This window comes from Falco peregrinus, chromosome 3, assembly GCF_023634155.1.
Source record: "Falco peregrinus isolate bFalPer1 chromosome 3, bFalPer1.pri, whole genome shotgun sequence".
In the NCBI taxonomy this organism is placed as follows: domain Eukaryota; kingdom Metazoa; phylum Chordata; class Aves; order Falconiformes; family Falconidae; genus Falco; species Falco peregrinus.
Window position 1 is genome coordinate 106,075,600 of NC_073723.1, and position 17,482 is coordinate 106,093,081.

Below are 17,482 nucleotides of genomic sequence, written 5' to 3' on the forward strand. Positions count from 1 at the left end.
CCAAAATCTACTAACAGCCATTTTGGATACCAAAAAAATATCCCACCGCCAACGCCACCTAAGCATGCCCATGATGAATATACATGTCCTTTTTCACACATTCATGCATTGGTAACATCTACTGCAGAGCTCTGTCCTGTTATCAAAGCAGCAGTGTTAGTCATTGCAGTAGGGTTAGTTTATACAGGATTCTGTTTTATATAATTAATGGAGGTGAAACTTACTGGCATATCTCGGCTGCAGCCCCATGCAAGCAAGCAGAAAGCAAAAATATTTAAAATGGAAGAGAGGAACTGGCTAGCAGGCAGCTACACTCACCCTTTTGTACAGCCTATGGTCCACCAGTGGGCTTCAGATTGCAAAACAATACCAAAGAGCTATTAGCACACACATGGTAATAACCGTACCTTACCAAGAGCTTCACTTCAGGGAGGAGGAGACAACACTTCTGCTTGCCTGGAGAGAAAGAACCCTTCCCACTCCTGCCTACTGGACTCCTCCTCCTTACCAGGGAAGAGTAGTCCTGTGCTTAGGTGTTTTAGGGCAGGAAGTAACAAGCAAGTAAAACAAACCCCACACTGTCATCCCCGTGGCATTTCTAGCTGCATCCTGCTTCCCCTTGCAGCCATTGTCTGTCTTTACCTCATTGCAAATGCTACTCCGTAAAAACCACTGCAGATCATAATCGCAGCCTAGCAATGGTGTCAATAGCTCTCAGAAGAATAACATTTTCCTAAGAATCAGAGAAAATAGGAAACAGGAGGTTGCCTTCCCAGTGAAAGCTGACTGTACGGACCATATACGGATTCAGCTCTGAAACCCAAACCCACTTCAGAGCTCCTGGACTTCCTTGCAGCTCTAGATGTGCTGTATCTGGGGGTCACTAAGCAGGTGGAGCCTTTCCAAAACCATTAAATTGCAAACCCTTGATCCTGCCTCATACAGGACAGCGTGCCAGGAGGCAGCTCAGCTCCCCGTGGGTGTAACGGCAAGTTGTGGTTGACAGTTAGCCAAGCGCCAGCCAACAGGTTCAGGCACCACAGGAAGATGGGCAAAGCTCTCCTGGGAGGCCAGGAAGTTTCTGTTTCTCATTCTGAACAAACAACACTTCTGTGACAAGTCATGTTGATACCATGTTATGGCTGATGCATGTTTTTCACCAGATTTTTGATAACATGACAATAGATGGATAAATAAGTTTGTGGGGTTTTTTTTTCCAAAGTCAAAAGGAAGCGATACATGTCTGACCATCGGAATGACTGCTGCTGATGAATGACCACTTTTGTTTCCATGACACCTGATAATATCCAGCTACCAGAGCTCCAGTATCTTCTCTAAGAATACATTAAACTGGAACTTCCCATTTCTTTTCCGATTTTCATCAACGTCTACACATCCATTGCTGAGAGAGCTCCAACTGCAGAACCTTGCTCATTAACTCTTAAAACATCTGAAAAACCATCTGAGCAGGCAACAAGCCTAAGTTCAGGGGGTCCGAAAACACAAGACCAACATGCCTATGCACCCTAGATCCTCAACCAGACAGGAATCATGTTTGCACTACCAAACCTTTGTGCCAAAAAGCTAATAAGCAAAACAGGGCAAGACGACCATTTAAGTGGTTCTGAATGCTAGCAGAGAAAGAGTTCTCATAATTGGCTTAAAATAGACTAATTTAAAGTAGGAAAAAACACAACCAGCTAGAGGGTTGCCAGAGGAAAGCCTGAGTAAATTGTGCCTAAAGGCTACAGAATAAGCTCTTACTAAGAGGCATTTATTGGCCCAGCAACAGAATCTGCTTGTGAACAAAACCCCAGGTTAAACAGTTCTATCACTTAAGGCTGAATTTCTGAACTTTAAGAATTTACTGCCTTTTCACTTAACTCACTATCCTTACAACAGACTGCAAGTGGCTTTTACACCCTCCTCCCCATCTCTGTCTATCAGCTGACAGAAATCTGCTACAACATCCTGTTTCTTTGATGTTCCTGTGCATGCTCTTTTTTCCTCACTCCCTCAGATTTTCTAAAAATATCTTCATTTCTATCCCTTGTACTGACGAGGCACTGTGTGGTTTAATAAGTGGCTCCATCATACCATTTTATGCTACAAAGCATTAAATAACATTAGATGCTAGTTGTTATGGCTTGCTTCTGGATGTTCAGGAGCTTGGATGGCTGAAGTGTTTCTTTACGGAACCTGGGGCCGCCTTATTTGCTTGTTTATAGCAGCAGTGTGCTAATTTTGAGCATTTCAAGAGGATTCCATGATGAGATTCCAACAAGCAGTACTCCTGAAACAGTGTGTGGGGCTGTTAGCCTAAGTACATCATCACCTGTATCCCATGTGAGCATTGCACAGGACGCACAGTAGACTGAATGGACATAATTAGGAGGCTTATACAAAGGTAGATTTAAACTTACTTAACATGTATGTTTTATTACTCTATCCTTAGAAAGAGGTAAGCGAGGAAAGTCAAGCAGTGAGGAATAAACATAATTATTAAGACACAGAAAATTCAGAAAGCTTGAAGAAGAGCAGATGAGAAGGAAGCAATTCCCTCATCTTCCCCCCGGTATCCCGGTGCACGTGCAGCACAACTATGGATGAATTCCCAAGTAACCACAACCGCTAACAAAGTGCCTATGGACGCAGACAGGACTGCACTGTTGCAGAAAGTCAAGTACTGCACAGTGTGACAAGCCAGAGAGAAGCTACTGACAATGGATCCCCCCTGCCCTGCTTCTTTGTTTTTATTTCTTGTCTATAAACACCCAAGACCTGATCTCCCAGAGATGCACAGCACTGACCGTGCTGCTGAAAAGAGAGAAGACTGATGAAGGAAAGGGAAGGGTCCTGCCTGCAAACCTCAGCGATGCAAACGAGTAGGATCTCACTCTGCAAAGGAAACAGGAGATGCTGAGAAAGAGGAAGGCAATGAACTGAAAGCAAGGAAAACTGCTGGAATCACAGGCAATTTAAGCCCTGGAGAGTCCTGACAGCTGGAGACTTAACTGAGCATGGCTGAAGCGCATGGCACATCCTAGACACTGATGAGAAACTCAGGGATACAGCTAGTCGTGAGATATTCTCTGGGCTCGTGAGAGTCAGCTGTTAAGAGCCGCGGGCATGCTGACCCAAAGCCTCCAGGGATGTAAAGGGGCACGTGGCTTCCCCAGGGACTGCCCGACAAACACCGTGAAACAAACCTCCTCTTCACATGCCCTGCCGAGAGCAAGAAGCCACTTGTGCTTCTTCATGAACAACTGTGGCTGTTTCAAGTGCATTTGGAATTGGCCTGGAAACTATAAAGCCCTCTTTCTTGTCTCCACATGTGTTATTCCCGATTGAACCTGCAGGTAAGACGTCCCTCCACAACATGAGCCACACTGACCTCCTGCAAACTGCAGCTTTGAAATCCTACGAAAAGGACTGAGTCTATTTCTAAAATAAAATTTATCACGTGCCTCTGCCTCTCAGAGCTCTCCTTGCTCAAACATCACTGGGCTGAACTAGACATGCTTCAAAATGCATCAGGTTTGACCAGCCCCTGAGTGGATGAAATGCATGTGTGGTGAGAATGGAGGGAGCAGAGCCAGAAACATCTGAATTCACTTTTGTCTAGGCAAAGTTCCAGTTTGCAACCTGATCATATATGGGACCCTTTTCAATGAAAATCAAAACCAGTGCCCTGCGTGTAGCAGAGTGCTGGTACGGTAGCGCTCGCTGCCACACGTAAGCACTGTGGCAAGCCTGCGCAGGTTCCCACGCTGGTAGGGAACAATTCATCTTCATGTCTGTGTCTGTACTCCCAGCTTACTGACATGTGTGGAGTGGCTGATGTGAACTAACTTGTCTACTGCTCTGCTGGCACATTCCACTCATCTACATTAAAAAGAACCCGTATTTGATGAGAGTTTACCAAATGATCCTGTGACCAAACTAAAGGCATTTCCAGCGTACACCAGATGCTGTCACATTTTGCGCATTCCCACATACCACGAATGCTTTGTGCAGCACTTACAAGCTGTAGCTATGATTCATTAAGTTTTTTTCCAGACTTCAAGTCCAACTTTTGTAGTCATGTGCCTTGCTTTGCTCAAAGTTTCCTTATTCTGTGTTTGCCCAACACAACCTGGGCTGCTTTACCATATCAGCAATGAAGCTGAATGTGATTCTCTTTCAGTAACAGTCCTAAGTTAGAGATTTCATTTTTGTCAGTGTATCCTGGAAGCAGCTGGGCTTCGTTGTTTGATTAAAAGATCTGTAGTGAGCTGATTCTAAGATCCTTTATATTGCACTCATTGCTGACACACTTGAATACTGTTGCATTGCTCTAATGAAGGGCAGATACCAAAAGATAGTGTCATACCTGTGGCGGCAGCGTCGTAAAAACCGCATAATCTTGCGAGCAGCTTGATCCTGCTTCTTGGTAAGCAGACTGCTTCTAAACACAAAAAACCCCAACACTGAGGTGTAGGCAAAACTGGGGAGAATAATACTAAATGCAAGAATTATTATCCTACGAAACACTGGTCTTTTCCCACTGGCCTTTGTCTGTAAATTACAGCACAGCCCTGGTGACTGTAAAAACAATATATGAAGATTCCTGGTAGAATCTGACATCCCACCAGCTCACCTGAGTTTCTGTTGTACAATGGTGGCTGCCCGACGGTTTTGCCTCCTCTTCCCACATTCTTTGTAGCTGCGATAGTACTGCTGGATCAGCATCGCGGCTCGTCGGCTCTGCTGGAATTTTTTCTGCTCATAGTAACTTCGGAATTTGCTCTGGATGAGAATGGCAGCTTGCGTCATCTTTTTATAAAGTGCATACTAGAAGAAAAACAAAGAGAAGCTGAGGCGGTCCAATAAAACCAGCAAGAAGCAGGTTCCTACAGTGAAAGACACTTGTGCCACTAAGACGTGATGAGAAGCAAATGAGTATCTACTCACTGATTGGGAACTGCATGAGAGAAGGGTGACAGCAAACTGCAACAACTGTGAGACCAGCTGCAGAACCCAGTTGGCATCAAGAAAGCAACTACCTGTTTTGCTGCCTGTGGAACAGTCTGAGGGGATTTGTAGAATCATAGAGTGGTTTGGGTTGGAAGGGACCTTTTAAAGGTCATCTAGTCCTCCCCCGCCATAAGCACGGACATCTTCAGCAAGCTCAGGTTGCTCAGAGCCCCGTCCAGCCTGACCTTGAATGTTTCCAGGGACTGGGCATCTACCACCTCTCTGAGCAACCTGTGCCAGTGTCTCACCACCCTCATTCTAAAAAACTTCTTCCTTACATCTAATCTAAATCTACCCTCTTCTAATTTAAACCCCCCTGGCCTATTGCAACAGGTCCTGCTAAAAACTTTGTCCCCATCTTTCTTATAACCCCCTTTAGGCACTGGCAGGTGCTGTAAGGTCTCCCCGAATCCTTCTCTTCTCCAGGCTGAACAACCCCAAACTCTCACAGCCTGTCCTCATAGGAGAGATGCTTCAGCCCTCTAAGTATTTCTTTAATATCTAGCTAGCAGACTCTACATATACATGCCAATGACCAGATCCAGCTGTACTGTACTTATGAACAACTTTGGATCAACTGGAGCTGATCCTGAGCTGTTTTTACACTGCCGTGGGTCTGTGTTAGAGATAACCCACCTGACTACACTTAGAGGAATTGTCTGTTTCCCTTGCATATAGAAATTTCATTACAAACTTCAGGATTGCTTATTTCTCTGCAGCAAAATATGCCCAACCAAGTGCTTGTAAGGATAAACCAGTGAGTGCATAAGAGAAGATTAAGTGACCACTCCAAAACGCTAACAAATTAACTAAAACCAGAATACAATTTTTTGTGTCTTCATTTAAAAGTATCTGTTAAACAAATTGCTTTACTAAGAACTAAATTTGCTGGTGACAAGCGTGTGGATATACCTTCTTAGGACAATTAACTCTTAAACAGCTCATTTCATGTTTCTATGCCATAGCACAATATTACAAAAGTTTTGATTGCTCATGTATCTATTTAAAACCAAGCATTTAAAATGGAATAACACACAATTCTAATTTTAAAAAAAACAGAACCAAACAAACCCCCAAACCCACAACAGTTAATTAAGCAAGTCTAATACTGAGCCTGTCACAGGCAAAACTAAATCTCGTTAGAGGTTTGTAACAAGCATCCACTGAACTTGCACATTTGCATGAGCAGTCACACACATCCAAAATTCCCTCTAGCACTTTACTATTTCTAGCCCCATGATTCCAAATAAAGCAGGCACAAATGCTTAAAAAGAAAATCTTCTTTATTCTACATCCTTTTCCTTTTAAAGCACACAAGTAGATGGCCGCTTAGCAGAAATCATATGCATTCATACGTATTTTTAAAAGTCCTTTATAAGACGGAGATGTAGAATAATGTATAGATGATGCATCATACCTCTGAACTAACACTACAGCAGAGGTTTTCAGTGTTTATCGATCTTATTTTGAAAGTTCTTACACTTTCAAAACTTATGTGTCTTTGTTCCTGGATATTTTATCAGCTATGACTTTGCTCACTTTATCAGACAGATGAAATGCAGAAACAGCAGCACTGTGCCCTATACTGGGTAATGGCCTAACACATCTCAATGGAGTTTACTGTCTACTGGGGAAAAAACCCTGAAAAGCAAACAAACACTCCCACCCCCACCCATCACCCCAAAGCAAAAAACCCTCCAGTATCATCACAGACCACCATTTACCAAATTTCACTTTTTGGAATTGAAGCAGTCATTAGGTGCAGTTATATTTTGCCATTATTAATTTCCATTGTTTTGTTTTGTTTTCAACATTTTTAATTAAACAGACCAGATTGTGGTTTTCAATTAGCTATTTTAAGTTTAAGTCCACTCAGGGCTGGTCATGGTTTTCCTTCAAATTTTTAGCCCAGATGGGACTTCTGTGGCTGAGTTACAAACCCCTGAACAGAAGGGTTCAAATATGAAACCGTGATGTGAGCTATGACTGTTCAAATCTAGTCATAAACCTGCGCTGATCTCAGCAATACGGCAATGCAACAGAGGAATAAGGCATGTGAAAGGGAAAACAGCAGTCACTGGATAGACTAGACCCCCAGTGTCTTTGCATTCAACTCTAAGACCCACTTAGCTGATTCGCTGCTCTCTCTCCTCCTCTTTTTCCCTCCAGCTGGGAAGAGGGTAAACGGAGAAGCCCCCTACCCTCCACGAAGTGCCAAGCCTCAGCTAGTACAGCGGCCCCAGAAAGCTCAGCTTGCTTGTGCTGATAGAACAAGTACTCTGACCGATACACAACCACAGTGGCAGGAGGAAGCTGTGGATGGAAAATCACCCTGAGGACACATTCTCTCCAGGAAGAGCATGCCTTGCCTCCTGGGCAGCTCTGAGAAAAGCTCAGCTGATTCTAGTATCTGATGAGAGCAAGATGTGGCACAGCTGGGAAACCCATCTTTACAGTAGAAAATTATTGGCTGTGAACAATTTAAGACCAGCATCAACAGCCATGCCTCCAGCATGAGAGGCAACATACATCAGGTAGTGGTCTTAGGAATTCAGGGCACAGGTATTTCAAAGATGAATGTTCAGAATACTTTGGTAGGCAGAATGCAGAGGATGTTGGCTGCATCGGTGGGATAAATGTTCTGTAACAGCAACAAGGGAAAGCTTGTCCTCTGGAAACTGGCTTCAAACCTTCCCCGCACCTTAGCCCATCACTGCTTATGAGTACCTGTAGAGGGAGGAGACTTTTCTTTTTCCCTTTTTTTTTTTTTTTTGCATTTTTTTTTTTGCATTTTTGTATTTAATTGTACTACTACGTTGATACGTTGTAGCACAGCAGCCCCTACATATCTCCCGTAAGGTTTGGTTTGCCAGTGACTTCTCAACCACAGGTATTTATTAGAGGACACTATTAAAACATTTCTTTAAATGCCAGGTTCTCCTGGTTTATATTGAACGTGAAAGTTAGTGACCCACGGGGAACTGTTTCCAAAATAGTGTTTGTATTTGTATTACCTTCAAGGCTATCCAAGTAAGCTTAGGGAGAAACAGAAAAATACACAGTTAATGTTAGTTCTGCAAATAAAGAATGAAAAAAATAAAAACCCCAAACTATCTTCTTTCAAAAAGAAGTGATTCCAGGATCCAAGACAAAGCAGTTTGTCAAGCAGTTTTTGAAAGGAATTAAGCTTCTCTATTACAGGAAGCATCACTCCAGAATAACAGCCATGTGACAGGTTGAATGTGAATCAAGATGCAGTCACCTAACACTAGAAAGGCTTCCCAAATAAGTGTTTTCGAAGGTTGTAAAAGAGCACAGGCATCTTGCCTTTCACTTTACGTAAACACGCCGCCAGGTATCAGACAGCTGGAGTCTAGCTGGGCATACTGAAAAGAGGGATGTGGGCTCTAGTCCCCACAACAAAACCCAACCAAAAACCAACGAGGAAAAAGCAAGAGTATCTTCTTTTTCTGGGGTTGAGAACTCAGCCTAAAAGCACGTCTCCAGCTAGAGTCTGGAGAGCAGTCTCAGTCCTGGAACAACTCGCATCAAGTTAAAACACGTGACTTCCCATAGTTTAAAAGTTTAGTATGTGCAAAATAAAACAACTTATTTTTCATCTTCGCCTTTATCAACGGCAAAACCAACTTCAATTTCACAATGAAATTTGGCAAGCAACTAGTCAGAGAATAGTCTCACCAGGCTACAGCATGCACAAAGGCCAATATGGAATGCATCATTGCCCTCTATCTCATAGCAAAAATGCAGGTATCATCACAAACAAAATCCTCTCAAGGATTCCCTCCAAAATTAAGATTCAGGACATGAATTTTCTTCCCTTTTCAATTTTGCCTGAGCAGGGTATTTCATGACTGCATGCTGAAAAGCATACAAGAGGAACAGTGGGATAATTCCCATCACAAAGGGCTGTGTTCATGGCACTTACGTGTGCTGCATAAAATTTCACTTCCTTGATTACCTGTTTGTATTTTCGGTAGCAACGCTGAATAACAGCGGCAGCCACCTCTTGCTGTTCCCGGAGAGGACGACCCTACACAGAACGAAGAGGCAGTAAGTAGTCAGAGTACACCAAACACAAGACAGATGATAAGTGGCTCACAGCAGCTTGCAGGGCACCTGCTTCTAGATCTCTCCTATCAGCGTGACCTGCTCCGATTCAGGTCTCGGCACTTCTTGTTTCTACTGTCAGTTCATGTAAGGGACCAACCCTCAAAATTGATCTTTACACCAAGCAGGCAACCAACCAGAACCGCTGGGGTATATTTTGAGGATATGCTTTATGAATGCTGTTCCAGCATGGAAGGCATGCTATGGCACAGCATGCTCTCTCCAGTATGGCAGCTGCTGGGTAAACTTTAACAAGGAAATGCTAGAAACATTGAAAAGGTTATGAGAGAAATGGTATTTTTGTCCTGGGAGAGGGTATTATCCACACTTTGGTTTGTAAGAAATTATACTACTCTTTCACCCCTAACAAGGAGGACATTGGACATTTTGGCCACGTACCTTGTATTTCCTGAACACTGTCTGGACGAGTTTGGCAGCTTCATAGAGTTCTCTCTGCTCATGATCAGACAGAGTTAACTGTGCAAACTCATTTTCTACCTTCTCGCTGGTGGATGCACTCAGAAATTCAGACCAATCTGCTGCTGAGGGAAGGCTGGGTTTCTCAAAACCTATTTCACTGATTGGTGAGCCTGCAGGGCTCAAGCTGGTGTTCGAAGAAGGGGTCAGGGGTTCACTATACAGATTTCTGAAATACCAATCACAGTAGGAATTATTGGCTCACAAAGCACCTGGGCTGGCATCACAGATAAAGACTACAACATTTCTGAGTTCAAGGCAGGCGCCCAAGCTCCCCTCCCTCCCTCCCTCCACGCAGCATCCCACATTCCTGAGCCTGCCTGTAGTAGTGCACCGCACAGACCTGGCGCTGGAAGAAAAGTCAGACCCTGCGGCCACTTTCCCCTCCTGCTGCATGCACTCCCATTCTTCCATGAATCTGTAGCTGTGCTGGCAACGATACGTTTGACCATGAGAGTGTGGCTGGGCTTAGAACACCAGCCTTGAGTCCCACTGAGAAACAGCATCTGCAGCCTAAAGAAATCAGTACATGCTGCACAGCATTCAGACTACTCAGAAACCCAGAGCATCTTCACAGCTCTTACTGACCTTATCTGTGCAGCACTCGGCAGATGATCGACATCAGCAAGGTAACTGGCCAGCCAGCTCATCGTGGTGCTCATGGCAGCACTGTCCGTCCTCTCCACCAGTGGTGACTCCATTGGCACAAAATTCTCCCGCTTGATCCTGTCAGGCGTAGCTTCAATAATGTGCTCTGCAAGTGTCATCATGTTCACCTGGGAAGGAGGAGAGGAGAACAAACTTTTGCTGCCTGGTATCAGGAGCCTTGTGCTTGCATGCTACAGCCCAGCTTTAGACAGACTGCCCCATTTTCCCTAAACTTGTGGTAGCTGGAGCCTGCTGTTTGTCTCAGCATGGGAGACAAATTCATTAACCAAAGCTCATTTGCTTTTCTGTCTCTTCTGACAAAGCACTGCAGGGTTTCATATTCCCCAGACCTCTTTTTTGTTGAGTGTATGGGGAGCCCAAGAGATCTGGTGAAAGGTTTATGTCATTGGGCGTTTGCTGCACGCTACTGACAGTGGTCACTACTATCTTGTTTCCAAAGGAAAAATGATCTTGCCACTCTTTGCCAAGAAGTGCAGTAGAGCATGACATGACAATAATGGCACATCAAGAGATGTTAAAATCCTTGGGATCACAAGTTTGTCAGGAATCCTTCTGAACCACATCCCCCTGCCCACCAAGGTTCAGAAGACTTTTTAATACAGAGGTCAGAAAACAGTTCTTGTTTTACAAAGATCTGCTTCATCTGCGTCACGCCAGCAAGATGAGATGTTTAGAGGTGCGAAGGCAGTGCATGTAGGCTGCCCTCCCGTTACTCTCTGTGCTCAGAAGACCAAACACAGTATCTTTCAGCCAGTGACTATTTCTCATTGGTCTGCCCTGCTTCTGCTATTTCCTCTATTCCACAGCTGGCGGGATCTTTCCTTCCCCAAAGCCACTGTTTCTCCCCTTCTCCACGCTCATCTCCTTGCCCTGCAAAGTGCAGTGGCTTGGCCCGCAACGACAGCACTGCCTCTCTCAGGTCGCGCTGCCTCTGCAGGGACTGCTTCCCAGCTCCCGAAGGACTGTGGGGCCACCTCATTCGCCTCATTTACTGACGTGACCAGGAGGCTCTGCTTTTTCCTTTTAAAATTGCAAATTTTATGCATTCTGTACACTGTTGAAGCATACACCAGTGCATGACCCTAAATGCTAACCATTAGCCTTTGTGTCTGCGTTGATACCCTTTGAAACCAGAAGAAAACATTCATTGATTGTACGGCCACCTCCTTTCCCAGCGCACAATTCAGCCTCTAAAGGCAGCCACAGAATTTGCTCACAGTCAGGCTCCTCTGTGCAGCCACCGTGTTCTCTGAGACTGCTGATCCTGGTGCAATGGGTATGTTTACCTGCAAGTCATCCATGTGGTGTAAGCAGTCCTCATCCCCTGCATTGTCCCTATAGGACAAGAGCTCTGCATCCACCATCTCCCTGTCAGCCATCATCAGCACGTTCATCTGCTCTCGCTGGCGTAGCCGATGGGCTACAGTGTCCTTCCCCAGGGCAGCTCCCTTCTGGCTCCCTGCCACCTGCACTGCAGACACACCAATATAAATGTCTTTTGGGTTCCATTTGACACCTGCTTGGCTGCCAGAGCCTCGGTACCCAGTAACTTCTGGGATGTGCTGGGAGAGCTCCCGGCCATAGTCCCTGATCCCTTCACTGGGGCTGATTGTCTCAGTGGTGGATTGCTTGGAGCTGGAGTTCTGCTTCCTAATGCTTGGCTGTTCCAGGCTCAACGCAGTGGAAAGCAGCTTCTCTTGCCGGGCTTGAAAATATTCAGGGCTCAGCTTATGTTTTTTGGGTGCAGGGTAATCTTTCTGAGTCTCACTACTGTAGTAACTGGAAGGTTCTGATCTTGGTCGTCTCAGCTCTAGAAACAAACAGATCAATGGTCAAAACAAAGTAGGCAACCGGTGTTCGCTGTAGGAACTACAATAGCTTCTGCCACAGAGCTGCAGGTGCAAGTTTGGGCCATGCCCTAGGATACCTGACAGTATGTGCAAAGAGAGTAACTATCACCCAGGGAGGATACTACCTCAACCACTCTTAAAATACACACATCTTCCTAAAGCAGGCATTCACTCCTCTTCCCGATGCTTATGCAAGTGCATGGAGCGGGTGACAGAGCCCCCACCAGAAAAGAATTAAGCATGGACAGCAGGGATACAGGTGGCATCTGCTGCCTAGGTGAGCCCCTTGTCCCCAGGTTTTCACATGTCAAATGTCAGCAAAGCAGTGCATGCCCTCAGGGTTATCTTACCTGTGTTTGTACTGGAAATCACAGTGACTCCCTTCTGAGGCTCCTGAGAGGCAATAAGCTCACTGTGCCACTGGGACACCCAGTTCTCTGTGTTGGAGTCTGTGCTCGAGGGGCACTGAATCCTGGGGGTTTGCCCAAGCTGAGTTTGCTCATCTCGCTGCAGCTGCTCCAAGCACTCTGCCAACTTCACGTGGCCCCGAGACCGGGCAATGGCCAGTGGCAGTCTCCCGAGGGAGTCAGGAATAGAGATGGCTCGGCGGTCCCACTTGTACAGCACGACGGCTGCATCCATGTGGCCCAGGGCGCATGCCCACATCTAAAAAAGATGACAATTGACCTACTGAGTGACCTGCCTTCTCCTTTCTTTCTTGCTAACACAGTGGAGTCTGGTCCCCAGCTCATGGAAAAATCTCTCTGATAAGCAAAACCACAACATGCTTGAACTCCAGCAACTGGCTTCTATAGATGTCCTGTCCCAACAAAAGGCCATTACAGAGGATTAGATGCATGTTATTCTCTCCTGTGACAGAGAAACCTCCATCTTCCAAATGAAGCTGACAGTCTGACAGCTTCTTAATTAGCAATAAATGTTTCTTGGGTTTGGATTATTTGGTTTTTTTGGACACTGGCATCACTGCAGAGACAGAACAGCCTCATACACAAAGGAATCTTTGTGATCAGAGATCACAACAGAATCTTTGTGAGATCATAAATGCGCAGACAGGACCAAAGGTTGGGAACAATAAAACCAATGCTCTGCCATTGTAAATTTGCACTTCTGGTTCCACCTGCTTTGGCTTTTTGCTTGTCTAATTCTCAGTCATGATTCCAATGACTAAGATATCGTAATGACTTTACAACCTCTACAGTCCATTAGTCAAAGAGAGCAACCTGAAAGAAGGCATGGAACCTCCTTTCCCCAGCACAATAGTGGAGACTGGATTCTGGGTACAACTCAAACCAGGGCTACCTGTCCCATTTCCTCATGTTACTCAGTGACGAGCTTCCTCCTGTGTAGCCTCTCTCAACAAAATGCCAGGAAGCTGATAGTGCCATGTCTTACCATTTACACAGCAAGGACACACAAGAAACATCTACTCTTAAGCATGAAAGCCATTAGGAAAATAACACACCAGGAAGAACTCCAGAGGGTCCTCGGACTCTCTCAGAAATTTCAGTCTCTGCTCTTACCAAAGGAGTGCAGGAGAAATGATCCACATTCAAAGGGTCAACTTCCAGCTCCAGATCAATGCTGTCTGCATGTTTGGTGCTGCAGAGGAAACAACAGAACAAATGATGCTCCGTAGCCATGTTAGGATCACTACCTAACTGCACAGTTTTGCCCAGTGCACCATACCACAAAGAAGTGGCCACGCACATGCCCACAACACACATTTACTATGGATGGTGCCCCCACCAGAGACTTTAAGAGCATGATACATCCAGTGATTGGACTCGCTCTCTTCCAGAGACAGGGCCTGTCAGATCAGGGGACAGGAATAAGTTCAGGGATTTGGCTGTTTGTAAGGGACACCCAGAAATCTGAACCAAGCGGAGCTGACATATGTTTCTGCCATGCCTGTACTGACACCCAAGAGTCCAACGGGCTGGGTCTTACCGCCATTTGATGAGGGTCTGGATCAGTGTAGCATAGCCCTGGGCAGCGGCTAGGTGGAGCAGTGTCATTCCTCGGAAAGTCTTTGAATGGATCAAGTGTTTGGACTTTGCCCAGCAAGCACGACTCATCATCTTCTCGCACACCACCACCACGCGGCTCTCAAAGCAGCTGCCCAGTGTCCCAGTCCCAGAAACGCACTGAAACACCACACACATCCCAGTTTAACCACTGAGGGGAGCTGCAACCTGCCCTGAGCAGGCAGCCTTCCACTTTCAGAAGTACTGAGACAGTGGCAAACGTGAGTGAAAGCCAACTGCTGTTAAAAGACACCCACAAGCCAGACTTGTTTAGGAAAAACGATAATCCTTTCCAATCCCCCCAAAACCAAGCTCTGGCAAGAAAGCATAAAGGTGCCATGTCTGGACACAGCGGGGGTCATACCTGCACCTGCGTTCCTCCGTTCCCATTCCCATTGCTCCCGCCTCCTACTCCTTGCTTGTGCTGCTGGGAGCCTGTCATTTCAGCCATTCTCCTCTCCATCTGCTCAAGTCGCTCCAATATTGACATCCTGAACTGGTTATCTAGGTTGGAGAAAGCCAGAATAAGGACATTTCCATAGAATGAAAGCTCAGGTTTTGGCAACCTACTGCAGCAAGCCACTAAGCTATCCTAGAAGTCACACAGATCTGCTTTGCTTGGCAATGCACAGGGACACTTGCCCCACAGCATCCTAGCTCTTCAAGTTCCTGCAGCAGCCCTTTGACTGCAATTCCTGAGAACTTCCTTAAGGAAAACAGATAGAAAAATGAAAAATACAGGTGGAAGATGGATCCCTTCCCTTGTGATTCCAGCCGTATCCACACAGTAAAGTACTGGGGTAACGCAATTTCTTTGAAAACACAAGTAAACCCTAAGCAAATACAAGCATTCAGACATCATTTCAACAGGATCATAGCTGTCAAAATACTCTTCCCTTTTAGAGTCAATCCCCCTATTTTACAGGAGTCCTGAATTCAGCTTGACTGGCCTCCTAAAACCATGCCTTGATTCCTCTGCCTCCTTCCATGCTTAGAAAAAGGAGCCTTTAAAGGGCAACTGCCCCAGCAGGCTCCCTTTCCTGGCAAACAGCTTCAGCCAAGTGTCAGAAACAGAACTACCGGAGATCACAGACTACAGGCACTGATAACCCAGTAACATCATTGTGAAAAGCAGTACAACTCTTGAGCCCTGTGGTCTCTGCAGAAGTCTAAAAGCTGTATTAATTACTTTCTCCTCACTGCATTCTAACCTAGCACGATGATACATCTACCAAGGCTTGATTAGCGGAGCAGGGAGATTTAGATACAACCTATCTAAATAGATAGGACAATAAAATAAATAAATAGGACATTGCTAAACCTGACGCTGTAGAAATCAACTCAAGCAATCTTGTGTTTTGGGCCAGTCAGTGCAGCTCAAACTGTGGCTGCAAACACGGAGGGCTCCTGTCTCGTGACCCGTGAGGGAGAAGCTTTGTGTAGCTCATGTGAAGCTGGGCCGGGTAATTTTGTGGATAGGCAACATTTAATGAATCTTGCTATCACGCTAACAGTGTGCATAATAAACTGTGGGGAAAAGGACAACTGTCATACTGCTTGGTTTTATGCATCTGTGGAGATGACGTGTTGGTGCAGAGCACTGATAAGCTTAGAAGAAAGTGCACTGACAGCAATACGAATATGCGCATTAAAATGAACAAACTCTGATCAAGTTTTGAAAGAGAAAGTCTTCTCCAAGTGGTTACACGCAAAGTCCTCCCTGGATGGTTGCAGGAGTGCTTGTATACTACACTCTGCAAGGCACAACTCTCACTACAGGGTATTAGAGATACAGATCTCTGCTGTGCCACGCTGAAGACCATCCTGCAGACCATCGGTAAGGGACAGCTCAGCCCCACTGGCTAAAGACATCCCTTTCTCCCTAAGAAGCTGCTGCAGCCTGGCGGCAGATGACATCTGCTCCCTTCTGACCAGCTCCAACGGGCTGTAACGCAGCATCCCACCCTGGCAGCTCCAGAGCCAGGGACAAAGGAGTGCGGCCAGCACCCCCCTCTAACCTCATTTCAGAGGTGAGCTCACTACTGTCTTGTTTTGCCTAGTCTGAAACATGATTACTTATTATTAGTGCCTTATTAATAATTCAGTCGTCCTGTTAATTGCAAAGCCTCTGAGAAAGCAACTGACAGTTACACAAGGAACTATTTGTAACGCAGATGCAGTCTCCAGGCCCGTCTTGAGCTGCGGTCAGCACGCAGCAGCAGCAGCAGCGCCAGTCGTGTTTTCCCAGCAAGCCTTTGTTCGGGAGTGCTGCAGTGTGCTGCAGTGCAGTCCATGTCGCTGCCTCCTCCTTCCCCATTGCCAGGCGGAGCACGTACGCTGCAGAGACTGACAGAGACCTGGCATCGCTGAGCCATCCCCCCACTGCGGGCCTGTGCCAAACACAGCTACAACAACTCAGGCACCAGGAAAAGCAGCTGCGTTTGCCATGCAGGTCAACGGCTCCGTTCGGCACATTTCACACCACTCTCTCTGGCTGGGTGGCCAGCACTCGCGTTTTATTAGAGCTAAGAGTAGCAACACACACAGGGTATTGCAGCTGAGCCTTCAACCTCCTTTGGGCAGAAGTAGCTTCTTTTTAAAAGAAGAAGAAACGTGGCTTGTTAAAGAGCAACAAGCCTAGGCTGCAAGATGCTAGGGATTTGCTCCTACCCATTTAGCTGTCAAAGAGAAAAATTATTCTGTACAGCCAGAAACAGCAGGAGAAAACAATTCTAAGTGAGATGCAGAAGTAGACTGTGCAGATTATTGGGGTTTCTCCCTATTTTTTTTTTTAAGCCGAAATCACTGTGGACCAGAAACGGAGGGCCCCATGTTTGTGTCTGTTTTCCAGGCTCTTCAATTTCTAATGAGTGAAGCCGCCACTTTCCCTGATACTGAGCTAATGACACTGAGCACTTCCCGGCACTTTTTACTGGAAGACTGAAGTTACTAAAAGTAGGTCTGTCACCACTGCTGTCCCTGGCTGGGCACACTAAAACAAAGAAAGAAAAGGAGGGAACTTTTCTTAGGAAACCAAATTTGAAACAGCATCTAGTGCTCCGACATATTCCTATGCAGACGCCTGGACAGTACTCCTGGGAAGTATTTAGGGCAGGACTACCTGATTTTAGGTAGCAGAAGGTATCTGTTTGACTTAACAGCACAGACAAACTCATCAGAGTCTTAAACCTGTAACCAGCATCTTGCCACAACAACAGTGTTTTTCATAGATGGTTGTAAACCGCTGCTCAGTCTACAGGCAGGTCAGAAATACACCACTAAAATGGGAAGTGGAAA

The 17,482-nt window shown here is 45.8% G+C and overlaps 1 protein-coding gene across 17 annotated transcripts in view; it reads right to left on the reverse strand.

Moving 5' to 3' along the window:
- CAMTA1 (calmodulin binding transcription activator 1) overlaps positions 1-17,482 on the reverse strand; it is a 324,941-nt gene that overhangs the window by 12,619 nt on the left and 294,840 nt on the right. For 11 of the 17 annotated variants that reach the window (XM_055799749.1, XM_055799751.1, XM_055799753.1 and 8 more), the window contains 11 exons: positions 14,550-14,689; positions 14,109-14,305; positions 13,682-13,760; positions 12,491-12,806; positions 11,577-12,100; positions 10,210-10,397; positions 9,544-9,790; positions 8,996-9,067; positions 8,031-8,051; positions 4,640-4,833; positions 4,373-4,447 (listed from right to left, as the gene is read on the reverse strand). In XM_055799749.1, the coding sequence (XP_055655724.1) occupies positions 4,373-4,447; positions 4,640-4,833; positions 8,031-8,051; positions 8,996-9,067; positions 9,544-9,790; positions 10,210-10,397; positions 11,577-12,100; positions 12,491-12,806; positions 13,682-13,760; positions 14,109-14,305; positions 14,550-14,689 (2,053 nt within the window). Of the gene's footprint in view, positions 1-318; positions 350-4,372; positions 4,448-4,639; positions 4,834-8,030; positions 8,052-8,995; positions 9,068-9,543; positions 9,791-10,209; positions 10,398-11,576; positions 12,101-12,490; positions 12,807-13,681; positions 13,761-14,108; positions 14,306-14,549; positions 14,690-17,482 lie in introns of all 17 variants that reach the window. The other 6 variants (XM_055799761.1, XM_055799750.1, XM_055799756.1 and 3 more) reach the window with 4 other exon arrangements.